At 52.3% G+C, this 16,564-nt stretch overlaps 1 protein-coding gene across 1 annotated transcript; it reads left to right on the top strand.

The window, feature by feature from the left end:
• Nucleotides 1-4,820: 4,820 nt before the first annotated feature.
• LOC308511882 (melanoma-associated antigen 10-like) lies at nt 4,821-16,272 on the top strand (the record flags this gene model as incomplete). Its single annotated transcript, XM_081081722.1, has 3 exons — nt 4,821-5,180; nt 14,713-14,804; nt 15,282-16,272. 3 exons carry the CDS (start codon nt 4,821-4,823, stop codon nt 16,270-16,272), a joined length of 1,443 nt encoding a protein of 480 aa, XP_080937848.1.
• Nucleotides 16,273-16,564: the final 292 nt, after the last annotated feature.

Raw genomic sequence — 16,564 nt, 5'->3', positions numbered from 1 at the left:
TCAAGTTGGGGACCCTGAGGGAGATTGTGGGCCCTGGACCCCAGAACTGTGTCCATTGGGCAGGCCTCCTGGGGTGGGGGAGGGGTGATCTCACGCATTGCATTTGGTGTAAGGAGCAGAGCCACAGGTCCGCTGAGAGAGAACAGACGGGACCCAGGACCCCACAATATAGGGGACCCCATAAAACGGCCTCCCCTGCTATGAGCCATGGGAGACCCCATGTCAGATGACCCTGTGAGGTGTGTCCTGACTTCCGCATGCAGGTCTGAGATAGGCTGGGGCTCACTGTAAGGAACACAGCCACAGGAGGATGGAGGGCACCCTGAATCCCACAACCAGGGGACCCCATAAACCCTACCCTGCTATCAGCCTTGGGATGTTCCCTGGTGAAAGACCAAGTGCCGAGTTTCCTGACCTCTGTATCCAGGACTGAGTGAGACTCAGGACTTGGTGAAAAGTGTAGGGAATCACACTTCTAGGAATATTTCCCTAAGAAACCGGAAATACCAATGAGAAAGAATGTAGGCACCCCTATGTTCACAGCAGCCCAATTTACAATAGCTAAGATGTGGAAACAGCCAGGTGCCCATCAATGACCTGATGAAAAAGCTGTGGTACATGTATGCCATGGAATACTATGCAGCTGTATAAAGGGAAGGGTCTCTTATCCTTTGAGACAGCATGGAGGGACCTGGAGAGTATTGTGCTAAGTGAAATAAGCCAGTCAGAGGAAGATAAATATCACATGATCACGCTCATATGTGGAATCAAAGTTATAAAGTAAACTGATGAACCAAATAGATACAGACACATGCAAGCATGGGACAGATTGGGGAATCTCAGAGGGAAGGTGGGGAGGGTGGGAAGTATCAACCAAGAACCTTGTGTGCATATATGCATGGCCCATGGACACAGACAATTGGGCAGTGAGGGCGGGGGAAGGGGACAGGGGTGGGGTGGAGGGGGTCATTTTGTAATCTATAGTAATAAAAGCATTATATGCTAATTAGACTGGACACCCTTCCGGGCATCCTTCCTCAGGAAGCCAGGGCCGGAAGCCAGGACTGTGAGGGAAGCCCAGGTCTCAGGTGCCAGAGGGAAGCTGGTGCCGACAGCCAGGGCAAGGAAGGCCTACTCCTGAATAAATTTCGTGCATCAGGCCTCTAGTTCTTTCAATAATAACGAATTACTAAAAAATTAAAAATAAAAATAAAAAAAGCCATATAGGGAATCAGGTCCACAGAGAGGAGGGCAGTAGTACTACCCGGACTCAAGTGGCATTTAATGCCTTCAAATCAGGGTCTGTGACAGTGTGGGGTTTCGTACACAAACCAACCCCAGGGAGGCTGAGGAAGGACCCAGGACCTGCCAGGGTCATGATGGGGACCCTGTGTCAGGACAGAGGGCACCCAGGACTCCCAGTGTAGAGGCTGCACAAAACCCCACCTTGCTCTCGGCCTTGGAAGGGCACAGGGCTGGTGACCCCATGGGGTGTCCCCTGATTACAGCATGCAGGTCTGAGGGAGACTGGAAACTTGATGAAAACTATAGGGCCTCCCTCAGGTCCACAGAAGGGATGCAGAAGCACTGCCCAGAGTCAAGGTGCTTTTCTTGACTTTTGCATCCGGGTCTGACAAGCTCTGGGGTTCGGTGTAAGGAGCAGGACCTCAGGTGGGCAGAGGGAAGAGTCAAGGTGAGGACCCCCAGGGAGGACTGAGGGAATCCAGGAACCCTAACCGGAGGGGAGTCCACAGAAGTCTGCCCTGCTCAAAGTGTTGGGAGGCCCTATGGTGGATGACCATGCAGAGAGGAAGCGCAGAAGCCCAGGCCTGATGTCAGCCCTTGGGATTCAGGGAAATGACATATGTGGCAGAGGGGAGGACCCGGGTCTTGCCCCCAGTCCAGGTGAACATGCAAAGGGAAGACTGAGGGACCCGGGACCCCACAACAGAGATGCCCCGCATTACCCCTACTGTGAACCCTGGGAGGCCCCCGGTCCATGACCACATGCTCTCTTCCTGACTTGGGCATCTCATGTTGACAGAGAGGAGGTTCCAGCTCCAGCCAGGAGTCACGGTGAGGATCCTGCAGGAAGACAAGCGGACTCCACCCCCTGAGGGCTGAGGGGTCAGGCTCCAGGTAGGCAAAGAAGGGGGCTGCAGGGCTCTGCCAGGATACCAGGTAAGGACCCGAGTTAGGACTCAGGAAGCCCCTAGCACACCTGGATGTCTGTATGCCTGAGGCTTGGCCAGGGCCATAAGTGTCCGCAGTGTGCCTGTTCCTGCCAGCAGCACCTGCAAGCCTCATGGTAGGGCTGGGGATTTGGGTTGCTTCCAGACTTCTACCTTGGGAGTGGCAAAGGGAGGGGAGGGCATTTTCCTGAAGGGGCTGGATTCAGGGCAACGTGGGAGGTGTGCCAGGCAATGCTGGAAATTAAAGTATGGGTCTTGAGGCAGGATGATGGTACCTCCCACCCCAGTAAAAACAGGGACCAGCTGGCTTAGGCTCTGCTGGCACAACTGGGTCATTCGGCACGATAGTTAATGTGGTGTATCTTGAAGTCCAACTTGGAGGTCACAGAGAGATGGTGGACATGGCCTGCAGTATTCATTCTCAGTTCAGCGGAAGGGAAAGGTCCCAGGCACTCTCCGAGTAAACCTGGGTAGCTCGGGGAGGAAGGAGGATACCACACTCCAGACAATGGGTGCCCCGAACCCAGTCTGTGCTGCTGTCAGCCCTGGGAAAGGCCTGGCATGTGTCTGGAGAGGTGGTTCCTTCACAGGTTTGTCTCAGGGCACTCGGGAAGGACAGGGCCTTGGTCAGAGGGAATGACTTCAGTTCATGCAAAGAGAAGCTGAGGTTGTGGAAGGGTCATAAAGCTGTGAATGCTGCCGAAACCGGTTTGGCTCAGTGGATGGAGCGTCAGCCTGCGGACTGAAGGGTCCCGGGTTCGATTCTGGTCAGGGGCATGTGCCTGGGTTGCGGGCACGTCCCCGGTGGGGGATGTGCGGGGGGCGGCTGATCGATGTTTCTCTCTCATCAATGTTTCTGACTCTCTATCTCTCTCCCTTCCTCTCTGTAAAAAATCAATAAAATATATTTAAAAAAAAAAAAAAAAAAAAGCTGTGAATGCTTTCTTGTGGGAAACTGCAGCTATGAGCTCCCCGAGAAAAGAAGAGAGCCCTCAGCATCAGGGAGTGTCCTGTCCTCAGCATCCAGATTCCCCAGGCAGGGGTACCTGGGTGTGACATGCTCTCCCTTTCCACATGCCTGCTCGTCCTGAGCTTTTGTCACTGAGGACAGTTATTCAGGGTGAAATCAAGTCAGCTGGATTCAGATCCAGTCCAGGCCAGGAAGAAAGGCAAGTATCCTGAGGCCAGACTACGGGAACTCTACCCGGAATGGATGGGCCCAGGCCCTGGTGTCAGTTGTGTGATAACCTGGACAGGGGTGGGGGCAGATGGAGCTCCTGTTCACTTTTGTCTCAGAGCTATCAGCAAGGTGAGGACCTTGGTGTGAGACCACACGTCCTATCATCCACCGAACCACATTTTGTCAGCAGAGAGAGGAGTCCCGGTTCCTGCAAGGAATCAAGGTGAGCCTTGAAGGGGAGCAGAGCACATGGGAACCCAGACCTACCCTGCTTCCTCTGTCAGCAATGGGGAAACTCGCAATAGGGCCTGGATTACCTCAGCTCACTTCCTACTCCTGTACCTCAGGGAGGTGAGGCCTAAGTCTAAGTAGATTGCGCTCAGTCAGCAGAGAGAGTGTCTGAAACCCTGCAGTGCGTCATGGTGAGAAATGATCAGAGCCTTAACCCAGGATAGATGGACCCAAATCTTCCGTCCCCCCTTCTTGATCCTCTGGGAGAGGGATCACATGTGGAGCCAGCTCAGTTTCTTCACTGAAGTGTCAGGTGTGTGTGGTCTTGTTCTGAGCATTTGACCTCAGGCCAGCAGAAGGCAGTGAGGGGCCATGCCCTGGCAGGGGAAAGGTGGGTATCCTACGTGTGCAAGGAGGAACCTCCCACCCACAACAGAGGGGATCTCAGAGAGTCCTGCCGCCCCTCCTGTCAGCTTTGGGGTCCCAGGAATGTGCTTGCCATGTGCATGCTGAGGTGCCCTTTTGTTCCCTCCAGAAGAGACCCTGGATTGGAGGAGGTGAAGGCCTTGGTCTACTCTACATATTCTCAGGTCACAGAGCAGCAGGAGGCCAGGAAGTGCTAGGAATTAAGGTGAGGTGCTGACCATGAATATGTCCCCATGGGCTCCCCACCCATGTCAGAGGGTCCTCACATTGCCTGACACCTCCACACCCCACCGTCAGCTACAGAACCCTGTGCTCTGCCTTCTATACCCTGAGCAGTCATGTCACTTCCTACTTCAGGCTCTTAGTGGGCAGACTGATCAGGAGTGAGCCCTGTGAGGCCCATGTAGTCACCTTTGTCAGAGCTGCCTAGGGTGTGTTTCTCAGCTCATGCCTCTCTCACTCCCACTCTTCCCCAGGCCCGTGGGTCCTCATCGCCCATCTTCTGCCCACACTCGGTCACTGTTCGAGCACGAGTCATCATGCCTGGTCATCATATGAGTGAGCCGTTGAAGCCTGAGGAAGACTTTCCGTACCCAGTTGAGATCCCCGACTTGGTGGCGGAGGAGCTGTTCTGGGCTATGCAGGAGGAGGAGGTGGAGGAGGAGGAAGATGCCCTGTCTCTCTCCTCCTCCCCCTCAGTCCTGTTTATAGACAGCCTAGAGGAGGTGTCTGCTGCTGAGACATCAAGTCCTCCCCAGAGTCCTCAGGGTGCCTGCCCCTCCCCCCATGCCATGGAAGCCTTTCCATGGAGCCAATCTGAAGATGAGAACTCCAGCATCCGAGATGAAGAGGGTCCAAACACTGAGGGAGGCCCTGAAGATGATGCCGATTTCTTGCTCCACAAATCACTGCGTTTGAAGATGATGGAAATGGTGGAGTTCCTGCTCCTGAAGTATCGTGCAAAGGAGCAGACCACAAAGGCAGAAATACTGAGTAGTGTCATCAAAGAGCACCAGGACCACTTTCCTGAGCTCTTCAGTGCGGCCGTTGAGTACATTGAGTTGGTATTTGGTGTTGTTGTGAGGGAAGTAGACCCCAGTACCCACACCTATGTCCTGGTCACTGCCTTGGGGCTAACCTATGATGGGATGGTGAGCGATGAGCACAAATTTCCCAACACAGGCCTCCTGGTCACACTTCTGTGTGTGATCGCCTCAGAGGGTGATTGTGCCACTGAGGAGAAAATCTGGGCTGTACTGAATGATTTAGGGGTGCATGATGGGGAGGTACATTGTCTCTATGGGGAGCCCAGGGAGCTCATCACCAAAGTTTGGGTGCAGGAACAGTACCTGGTGTACCGCCAGGTGCCCAATAGTGATCCTGCACGCTATGAGTTCCTGTGGGGCCCCAGGGCCCACGCTGAGACCACCACAGAGAAAGCCCTCACGTTTATGCACACGGTTAATAGGGATTTCCATCTCCTCCCATCCCTGCCTGATGAGCCTGAGTGCAATGAGAAACACTATGCCTGAGCCAGAGTTGCATCCAGGCACTTTTCAGGTCCATGTGCATTAACTTCTTTTGCTGGGCATAAAGTGCGTCCAATTTTCAACTCTGTTTGAGAACAAACCAGTAGTGAGGCCCAGGGAAAGGTTTAGGTTCCTATTGTGATTGAGAAATTTATGATTTATTATTTTGTGAATTTTTAAGGAAATTTTCTAATGTTCCTTTACATAGAAGTTTTCATAAACTTTTAGCATGTAAGTTTGTAAATGACATTGATCACATATATATTTCTGCATGTCCAGCTCAAGAGTAAGAGATTTGCTACTGTGTAATGAAAATTGGGACCCTTCCCATCCTAGTTTGTGATCCCAATCTAGATAACATGACATTATAATAGGATTTCCTTGGAAATGTGTAAGAACTCAGCAGTAAAATCCATGGAGTTAAGAAATAGAAAAATAAAAGCAAAAGGTTGTTAATTTTTGCTTCTTATATTTTCTCATCTGTCTTTCCATGAAACAGCTTCTCCAAGGATCCTTGGTTCTGGCAAGAAAGTGGGGGGATTTCATCTGAATAAAGACGACCCCTGCTCAGTGGTTCATTTACTCCCCAGACATTCACTGAGCCTGTGTCCTCTGGAAGGCCCTGTGTTAGTAGTGGGCACACTAACATAAGCAGGGCATATCCACCCACAGGATGATAGTGCAGGAGCTGAAGTCATATAAGGAAGGGGTTAGGTGTCCCCTTAATCCTGCAAACAAGTAACAGAACAGGTGAGGCGGTGGGCCTCCAGCGACCAGCACTCACTTGTGAATGGACTTCATTTTTACTGCAGCGTACTTGCAACAGCATGGATGGAATTGGAGAGCATTATACTAAGCGAAATAACCTAGTCAGAGAACGGTAAACATCACATGATTTCACTCATATATGGAATATAATGACCGACATAAACTGATGAACAAAAACAGATCCAAAGACAAAGAAGCATCGATCAGACCATCAAACCTCAGAGGGAAGGTAGGGCAGAGTGGAGGTAAGGGGGGGAGATCAACCAAAGGACTTGTATGCAAGCATATAGGCCTAACCAATGGACACAGAGGCCAGGGTGTGAGGGCATGAGTGGGGGGTGGAGGAGAGCAATGGGGGGATAAGGACACATATGTAATACCTTAGTTAAAAAATGATGTGCATGGCCTGAGCCAGGGTACTTGGGAAACTGTGATTCCCTCTGCTGGGGTTGATTGTAAAGAAGCTGGGGGTGGCAGCTTTTTCTAATTTCATGCCATTGTTATCCGAGAAGATGCTTGTTATGATTTTAATCTTCTTGAACTTGTAGAGACTTGTTTTGTGTTTTAACATGTGGTCTATCTTTGAGAATAACACATGTGAACATCAGAAGAACGTATATTCTGCAGCTTTGGGGTGAAATATTCGGTAAATGTCATTTAAATTCACCTGAACCTGTCTGCCATTTAGAGTCACTGTTTTCTTGGTAATTTTTTGTCTGGAATACCTATCCAGTGAAGTCTGTGGGCTATTAAAGTCCCCTACTATGACTTTATTGCTATTGATCTTTCCCTTAAAGTCCTCTAATGTTTTTTTTAATTTTCTTTATTTAGGTGCTCCTAAATAAATGGCATGAAATTAGAAATCAGTTACAGTAAAAACACTCAAAAATATTCAAACACATGGAGGCTAAATAGCATGTTACTAAACAATGAGTGACTTACTAATAAGATCAAAAAAGAAATAAATAACTTCCTGGAAACAAAAGAAAAGTACCACACAACAAATCAAAATCTATGGGACACAGCAAAGTAGTCCTGAGAGGGAAGTTCATAGCACTTACAAACCTACATCAAAAAAAGAGAAAAAAAATTAATAAAATATTTAACCATACAACTTAAAAATTAGAGAACAACAAGAAAAGCTCTGATCAAGTGGAAGGAAGTAAATACATAAAAGTCAGAGCAGAAATAAATGACATACAGATGAAAAATATAATATAAACGATCAATGAAACCAAGAGTTAATTCTTTGAAAATATAAACAAGACTGATGAACCTTTAACCACATTCAAGAAACAAAGAGAGAAGACCCAAATAAGTAAAATCAGAAACAAAAGAAGTGAGGTAACAATTGACCCCACAGAAATACAAAGGATTGTAAGAAAATACTATGAAAATCCTTATGCCAATAAGCTGAACAAGGTGGATTAAGTGGACAAATTCACAGAAATATACAATCTTCCAAAACTGAATCAGTGAGAATCCATCTTTCAATCTGGGGCTGCTGGCTCTTAACCACTCACCTGCCCTCTGCCTGCCTGATTGCACCTAACTGCTCACATGATGGCCTGATCTCCCCTAACCACTTGCCTGCCTGCCTAATTGCACCAACCACCTCTGCCTGCCTGCCTCATGACCCTTACCCACTTGCCTGCCTGCCTGATCGCCCCTAATGACTCTGCCTGCCTGCCTCATTGCCCATAACTGCTCGCCTACCAGCCTGATCACCTGTAACTGCCTCTGCCTCAGCCCCTGCCACAGTGGCTTCCTCCAGAAGGACGCCGGGAATGATGTCTGGAAGTTCATTCAGGGGTCTGGTCTAATTAGCATATTACACTTTTATTATTATAAACTAGAGGCCCGGTGCACAAAAATTTGTGCACTCGGGGGGGGAGGGGGGTCCCTCAGCCTGGCCTGTGCCCTCTCGCAGTCTGGGACCCCTCGGGAGATAACGACCTGCTGGCTTAGGCCTGCTCCCTGGTGGCAGAGGGCAGGCCCAATCCCTAGGTGCAGCCCCTGGTCGGGCTCAGAGCAGGGCTGATTGGGGAGTTGGGGCACCGCCCCCTGTCATGCACAGAGCAGGGAGATTGGGAGGTTGTGATGCCACCCTCAGTCACGCTCAGGGTAGGGCCGATTGGGGGGTTGGGGCACCGTCCCCTGTCACACTCAAGGCAGGGTCCATGGGGAGGTTGCGGCGCCACCCTCGGTCACGCACAGAGCAGGGCCAATCAGGGGGTTGGGGCACTGCCCCCTGTCACTCATAGAGCAGGGCCCATCAGGGGGGTTGGGGCTCTGTACCCTGTCACACACAGAGCAGGGCCAATCAGGGGGTTGGGGCGCTGCCCCCGTCACACGCAGAGCAGGGCCCATCAGGGTGTTGGGGCACTGCCCTCTATCACCCACAGAGCATGGCCGATCAGGGGGTTGGGATGCTGCCACTCTCACACTCAAGACAGGGCTGATGGGGAGATTATGGCTCTATCCTGTCACACACAGAGCAGGGCCCATGGGGGGGGGTTGGGGAGCTCCCCCCTATCAGGCACAGAGCAGGGCTGCTCAGGGGGTTGGGGTGCCTTCCCCTGTCACGAACAGAGCAGGGTGGATAGGGAGGTTGTGGCCCGGCCCCCTGTCACACACAGAGCCTCAGGGCAATCAGGGGGTTTGGGCGCTGTCCCCTGTCACGCTGATCCTGGTGCCGGGAGGCCTCTTGGCTCCGCTGATCCCAGTGCTGGGAGGCATATTACCCTTTTACTATATAGAATAGAGGCCTGGTGCACGGTTGGGTGCCGGCTGGTTTGCCATGAAGGGTGTCCTGGATCAGGGTGGGGGTCCCCACTGGGGTGCCTGGCCAGCCTGGGTGAGGGGATGATGGCTGTTTGCAGCTGGTCACACACCCTTCAGGGTGGGGGTCCCCACTGGGGTGCCTGGCCAGTCTGGGTGAGGGGCTGAGGGCTGTTTTCAGGCTGTGGGTGACTGAAGCACCCAACTGCTCCTTTTTTTCTTTTCTTTTTTTTTTTTTTATTCTGGGCCAGCTTTAGCTTGAGGCTTGGCTCCAGCTCTTAGGTCTCGGCTGAAAGTAGGTTTCTGGCCTTTGCTTACAATGTTGCGAATCTGCTGGCTGAAGTCTGGCGGTATTTGTTACAGAGTTTCTTACACTGCCCGCTCAGAGGCCTGCAGCGGCAGGCGGGGAACGTTGGTTTCCTCCGTCACTGAGGCAACCAAGCCTCATGTTAGTTTCAAGCTGCCTGGCTGGCGGCGGCCATCTTGGCTGACAGTTAATTTGCATATCTCGCTCAGTAGCCAATGAAAAGGGTAGCGGTCGTACGCCAATTTCCATGTTTCTCTTTTATTAGTGTAGATAGTACTGGAAGTCTCAGCCACAGCAGTCAGACAAGAGGAAGAAACAAAAGGCATCCAAATTGGAAAGGAGGAAGTAAAATTGTCATTATTTGCAGATGACATGATATTCTACATAGAAAACCCTAGGACTCCACCAACCAACTACTTAGCTTAATAAATGACTTTAGCAATGTAGCAGGATACAAAATTAATACCCAGAACTAGATGGCAGTTTTACATACCAACAATGAACTCTCAGAAAGAGAAACTAAACTAAAAAAAAAAAAAAAATACCACTTACCATTGCAACAGCAACAAAAAAATAAGATACTGAGGAATAAAGTTAACCAAGGAGATAGAAGACTTGTACTCAGAAAACTACAGGACATTGAAAAAAGAGATAGGGGGTGATATACAGAAGTGGAAGAATATTCTGTGTTCATGGATTGCTAGAATTAATATCATTAAAATGTCCATACCACCCAAAGCAATCTATAGATTTGATGCAAACCCTATTAAAATACCAATGGCATATTTACAGATCTAGAACAAATACTCTAAAAGTTTACATGGAAGCAAAAAAGACCCTGAATAGCCAGAGCCATCTTGAGAAAGCAGAACAAAGTTCGAGTGACCACACTATCAGATATCAAGTTATACTGCAAAACCGCTGTAATCAAAACAGCTTGGTACTGGCAGAAGAACAGACATATAGATCAATGCAAGAAAACAGAGATGCCAAAAATCAACCCAAGACATTACACTCAATTAATATTTGACAAAGGATACAAGAGGATACAATGGAATCAAGGCATGCTCTTCAATAAACAATGTTGGGAAAGTTGGACAGGCACATGCAAAGCAATGAAACTAGACCACCAACTTGCATCGTACACAAGAATAAACTCAAATGGATTAAAGGCTTAAGCATCAGTTGTGAAACCATAAAAATCCTAGAAGAAACCAAAGGCAGCAAAATCTCAGACTTCTCTCTTAGCAATATGTTTGCCAATGCATCTCCTAAGACCTAGGATAAGGGAAACAAAAGAGAAAATAAACAAATGGGACTATATCAAAATACAAAACTTCTGCACAGCAAAAGACAACATCAACAAAATGAAAAGGGAGCTCACTGTATGGAAGAACATATTTGCCAATGATACATCTGGTAAAGGGTTAATAACCAAAAATATATAAGGAACTCATACAACTTAACAAAAGGAAGACAATCCAATTTTAAAATGGGCAAAGGACTAAATAGACACTTCTCCAAAGTGGACATACAGATGGCTAAGAGACACATGATAAAATACTCAAAGTCCCCGATCATCGGAGAGGTGCAGATTAAAATGACAATGAGGTATCACCTCACACCTGTTAGGATAGCTACCATCAACCAATCAACAAATGACAAGTGCTGGCAAGGATGTGGAGAAAATGGAACCCTCGTACACTGCTAGTGGGAATAAAAGACTGGTGCAGCCACTGTGGAAAACAGTATGGAGTTTCCTCAAAAAATTAAAAATAGAACTCCCATTTGACCCAGTAATCCCACTTCTGGAAATATATCCCAAGGAACCCGAAACACCAATCAGGAAGAATATACGCACCGCTATAGTCGTAGCAGCACAATTTACAATAGCTAAGATCTGGAAACAGCCTAAGTGCCCATCAGCAGATGAGTGGGTAAAAAAGCTGTGGTACATCTATACCATGGAACACTATACAGCAGTCAAAAAGAAGGCTCTGTTGCCCTTTGAGACATCATGGAGGGACCCAGGGGCTATTATGCTAAGCAAAATAAGCCAGAAAGGCAAGTGTCACAGGATCTCACTCATATGTGGGGTCCAAAGAGCAAATTAACTGATGAAGAAAATAGATCCTGAGACGTAGAAAGAACTTGGGTGCATAACCCATGGACACAGGCAATAGTGTAGTGAAGGCCTGGGGCAGGGGCTGGTTCCGGCTGGAAGGGGTCCATGAGGAATAGGGGACCTCTGTAACACGGTTGGCAATGAAGACAACAACAAGAAAGGCGGGCTTAGGTAGGAGGGGGACAGTGGTCTTTGGGACAGGAGTCCACCATTGGCCCAGGTCAGGGGACTCGGGAATCAATCCTTTCCTTTCTCGGCAGCACCCGCCCCCTGCTTTTGGCTGTCCTTGAGGCAGGCAGCAGAACCTCCGATTCTGTTCGGGTCCACCTGCCTTCCAGGACGGGCCTCAGGCGGGGACATCCATCAAGAGCAGGGCTTCTGGTTAGCAGAGGGGGGCCGAAGCTGCCTAGAGTCAGGGTGAGCAGCGGGGGCGGAAGAGACCCTGCCCCCACCACAGGCTCAACATGGAAGGGCTTCTGGGACGCGGACCACACACGCCTCATCCGGGTCTCAGAGACGCTGCCTGAGCTCGTTCCTCACTTCCGCATCCGGGTCTCTGAGACCCTGGGGATGCCCAGGAGATCCTAAGCACAGTCACATCCCGAGGGCGGCCCGGGACCCGCCCGAGTCCAGGTGAGGGTGCCCGGGAAGGCGAGGGACCCCGGGCCCTGGGACAACGGTTTGCGTCCTGGGAGGCCCCTGGGGGTGGCCACACGCGGCCGGTCGTGGTTGGCGCAGCCAGGTCTGGGGACTCGGGGGTGAGGGGCGAGGCGCGTCCCTCCACAGGGCCCAGGCGGGCCCAGGGCCTCCAGGGTCCACGTGGTGGGCGGCTGCGTGGGAGGAGGCCCGAGGCCACCCGGGTCCCGCAGACGGGACTGGCCCCAGGGCCCCTGCCATCAGGAGCAGAGCCAGCCCCGGGCCCGCAGGGGGTGAAGCCCACAGCGGTAGGCCGCGCCCTGCGGGAGTCCCGGTGAGCACCCGGGACCCACCGCACCGCAGCGGGAAGCCGCACAGGTGCCCCTGCTGTCCTCTGCGAGGGGCCCCGTGGCGGGTGGCCATGCGGGGTGTCCGGACTGCACAGCGGGGGCTGGGAAGGGGCAGTGGTAAGGAGCTGGGCCTCTCCTCCGCATGGAGGCCAAAGCAGCTTCCCAGAGTCCCGGTCAGCTCGCAGTAGGGGATGGGAGGTCCCCAGACCCCCACAGAGCCAGCCCGCAGGACTCGGGAGGGGGACACGCGGGACATTACCTGACCTCCGCAGGCGGGTCTGAGAGTCTGTGGGGGTGGCTGTGAGGATGAGGACCCCCGTCAGCACAGGGCGGGGGCCATGTGGGAGGATGACCACACCCCCTTCCTCCCTTCCGCTTCCAGTCCCGGTCTCAGAGACTCTGGGGGTTCCGTACAGGGAGGAGGACCCCATCTCGGCAGATGGTGGGCCAGGGACCCTGGAACCTAGACCAGAGTCAGTCCCGGTCCTAGAGACTCTGGGGGTTCAGTACAGGGAGGAGGACCCCATCTCGCAGATGGTGGGCCAGGGACCCTGGAACCTAGACCAGAGTCAGTCCCGGTCTCAGAGACTCTGGGGGTTCCGTACAGGGAGGAGGACCCCATCTCGCAGATGGTGGGCCAGGGACCCTGGAACCTAGACCAGAGTCAGTCCCGGTCTCAGAGACTCTGGGGGTTCTGTACGGGGAGGAGGACCCCATCTCGCAGACGGTGGGCCAGGGACCTGCCAGAGTTGAGGTGAGGACCCTGAGGCAGGACGCAGGGACCCTGGAAACCAAACCAGAGTCAGTGCTGGGATCCCGCTGGAGGATGACCACACACAGCTTGTGCTGACTTGCACCCCCGGGTCGGTACCGGGAACAATACTTGAGAACGGCAGAGGGTGGGCCCAGGGCCCTCCACGGTCCATCCGCCAGGCCTCGTGGAGGATGATCCTAGGGGGCATTTCCTCATTGGTGCATCTGGGTCTGACAGTCTGGGGCTTGGGTATAAAGAGCAGGACCTCACACCAGCAGAGGGTGGGGCCAGCACCTGCCAGAGTCAAGGGAGGTTCCTAAGGGAGAACTGAGGGAACCTTGCATCCCACCACAGTGGGAACCCCACAGACGCCCGCACTTGCTCTCAGCCCTGGGATTTCTGGAATCGCTTTCCCATGGCTTCTCCCGCTCCCTTTGCTCTCAGGAAGGCGAAAGAGGTGGGGCCTTGCACAAAGGGTGAGGCGTATGGACAGCAGAGCCAGGACACTCGGGCACTGCAGGTGGCCAAGCTATTGGCCATGCGGGAGGAAGGAGGGGGAATTGTCCTCCAGAACAAATGTGGACCTCACGGACAGGCACCCCACTTCCGCTTTCAGCTCTGACACACCAGGCAGGGCTGTCCAACTGAGAGCGCTCTGATGTGGCGGGGGGGATGGGGGGGCAGGCTCAGGTCGGTGAGAGACCTGGACTGAGGGGAGCACATGCAGGTCAGCAAAGGAGGGACGGGAGGTGGCCCGGGCCCTGACCTCTTTGCAGGTGAGCAATCTGAGGAAAGACAGAAGGAACCCTAATGCTCCTCCCCTGCTCCCGAGTCTTGCTGTCTCTTTTCAAGGTTCAGCTGAGGACTGAGGGAACCCCTCACATCACAACAGGGGGAGTCCCAGCCTTACTTTGCCACTTCTGTCAGCCACGAGAGAAAGTGGAACATGGTGGCTAGCCGTGCTGTCCCTCACGTCCTCCACCAGTGACTCAGGAAGGTGAGCTTTTCTGTCTGAAGGTAAGTGGCATCCGGTCAGCACAGGAAGTTATCCAAGACCCTGTCAGATGTCACAGTTAGGACTGAGGGGACTCCCCGTCCCAGGACGGATAGACCCCACAGAGTTTGGCCATGTCATACTGTATCCCGTGGGAGGTTCTGGGCAGCTGTGGTCTGTTGTGGGGCCCGCTCACTTTCTTCTGTTCAGTTTCAGGGGTATGTAGCCTTGTTCTGAGAGTTTAGCCTCAGGTCCAGCAAGGGGAGATTCCAGGCCCTGCCAGGGGAAAGGAGAGGACGCTGAGGGAGGACGCAGGAGACCATCCAGCCCAGAAGAGTGGGGACCTCACAGCATCCTGGCCTCCCTCTTGTCAGCACTGGAGGCCCATGGCTGTGCATGCCACCTGCACACTGAGGTGTTTCCTCCTTTCCTCTTACAGGTGCTCCAGGAACCAGGAGATAAAGGCCTGGGTCTGAGGCACAAAACACAGGTCACAGAGCAGACGAGGTCCAGGCAGTGCCAGCAGTCAAGGTGAGGTGCCTGCCCTGACCTAGAATGGGTCCCTAGGGTCTCCCCCATGCCAGAATAGATGAGAACTCCCTCAGTACCCGACCCCACCCCACTGCCAGCCACAGAGCCCTGGCCTATGCCGACTGTACCCCGAAGAACCATCGGACTTCCTCATTCAGGATCTTAGGGGACAGGCCACCCAGGAGGAGAGACCCCAGTGAGGCCCAAGAGCACCCCTAAAGAGGAGACCTGTACTCCCACTTTCTCACAGCTGCCAAGGGTGTACTCAGCTGAGGCCACTTACCCTTCCTCTCTCCCCCAGGCCTGTGAGTCCTCATTGCGCCCCTCCTGCCCGCACTCCTGTGGCTGCCTGACATCAGTCATCATGCCTCGAGTTCCAAAGCGTCAACGCTCCTCGCTGGAGATTCCCGTGTCTGTGGAAGAGGATTCTTCCTCCTCCTCCTCCACCTCTTTTGCTTCCTCTTTCTCCTCCTCCAGCTCTTCCTCTTGCTATCCTCTGCTTTCAAGTAACCCAAGCACCTCAGAGGAGGAGGAGAATGGGGAGGAGGAGAATAGGGAGGAGGAGGAGAATGAGGAGGAGGAGGAGGTTCATGCTGCTGCTGGGGCATCGAATCCTCCCCAGAGCTCTCCAAGTGCCCATGCCTCCCCTACTGCCTTTGCCGCTGCTGCTCCCTTGAGCCAATCCATCAGCGAAGAAGGGGAGGGTCCGAGTACCTCCTGGGCCCTGCCAGGCCCAGAGTCCTTGCCCAAAGACGTGATTAATGATAAGGTAGCTGATCTGGTAAGGTTCCTGCTCCTGAAGTATCGCACAAAGGAGCTGACCACAAAGGCAGAAATGCTGAGTAGCATCATCAGAGAGCACCAGGACCACTTTGCTGTAATCTTTAGGGAGGCCTCTGAGTGCATGCAGCTGGTTTATGGCATTAATGTGAAGGAAATGGACCCCACCAGCCACACCTATGCCCTAGTCACCAACCTGGGCCTCACCTATGATGGGATGGTGAGCGATGAGCACAGTATGCCCAAGACTGGCCTTCTGATACTCATCCTTAGTATAATCTTCTCGGAGGATGATTGTGTCCCCGAAGAGAAGATATGGGAAGCACTAAATGCCATGGGGGTGCATGCTGGGATGGAGCATAGCATCTATGGGGAGCCCAGGGAGCTCCTCACCAGAGTTTGGGTGCAGGAACAGTACCTGGAGTACCGGCAGGTGCCCAACAGCGATCCTGCACGGTACGAGTTCCTGTGGGGTCCCAGGGCCCACGCTGAGACCACCAAGTTGAAAGTCCTGGAGTTTTTGTCCCAGGTCAGTGGTAGTGACCCCAGATCCTTCACACGCTTCTATCAGGAGGCTTTGAGAGAGGAGGAACAGAGAGCCCAGGCCAGAGTTAGCACCACAGATGATACTACTGCCATGGCCAGTGCAAGCTCTTCTGCCATGGCCAGTAGCTTCTTCCCTGAGTGAAATCCAGGGCAGATTTCTTTACTTTGTGTCTTAGGACGGCAGTCGTGATCTAAGCACTTAGTGCAGGGCCTGACTGGGGGTGAGGGAATCATAGTGAATGACATCTTTGTGTCTCTGTTCCATTGGGGTGACTTAGAAATGTATCTTCTTTTATTTTTGGTATTTTAAAATGTTACTTTAAGTAGAATGTTTATTAGCTTCAGAACCTAACTTTACAAATGACACAGGCCACACGTTTATTGTTATTTAACTAAAGAGAAAGCGCTTTGCTATTTTGTAAAACTAATTAGGA

Source organism: Myotis nattereri, assembly GCF_964212035.1.
Source record: "Myotis nattereri genome assembly, chromosome: X".
Classification (NCBI taxonomy): domain Eukaryota; kingdom Metazoa; phylum Chordata; class Mammalia; order Chiroptera; family Vespertilionidae; genus Myotis; species Myotis nattereri.
The sequence above is the reverse complement of the archived record's forward strand: the minus strand, read 5'-3'. Positions and strand labels throughout refer to the sequence as shown.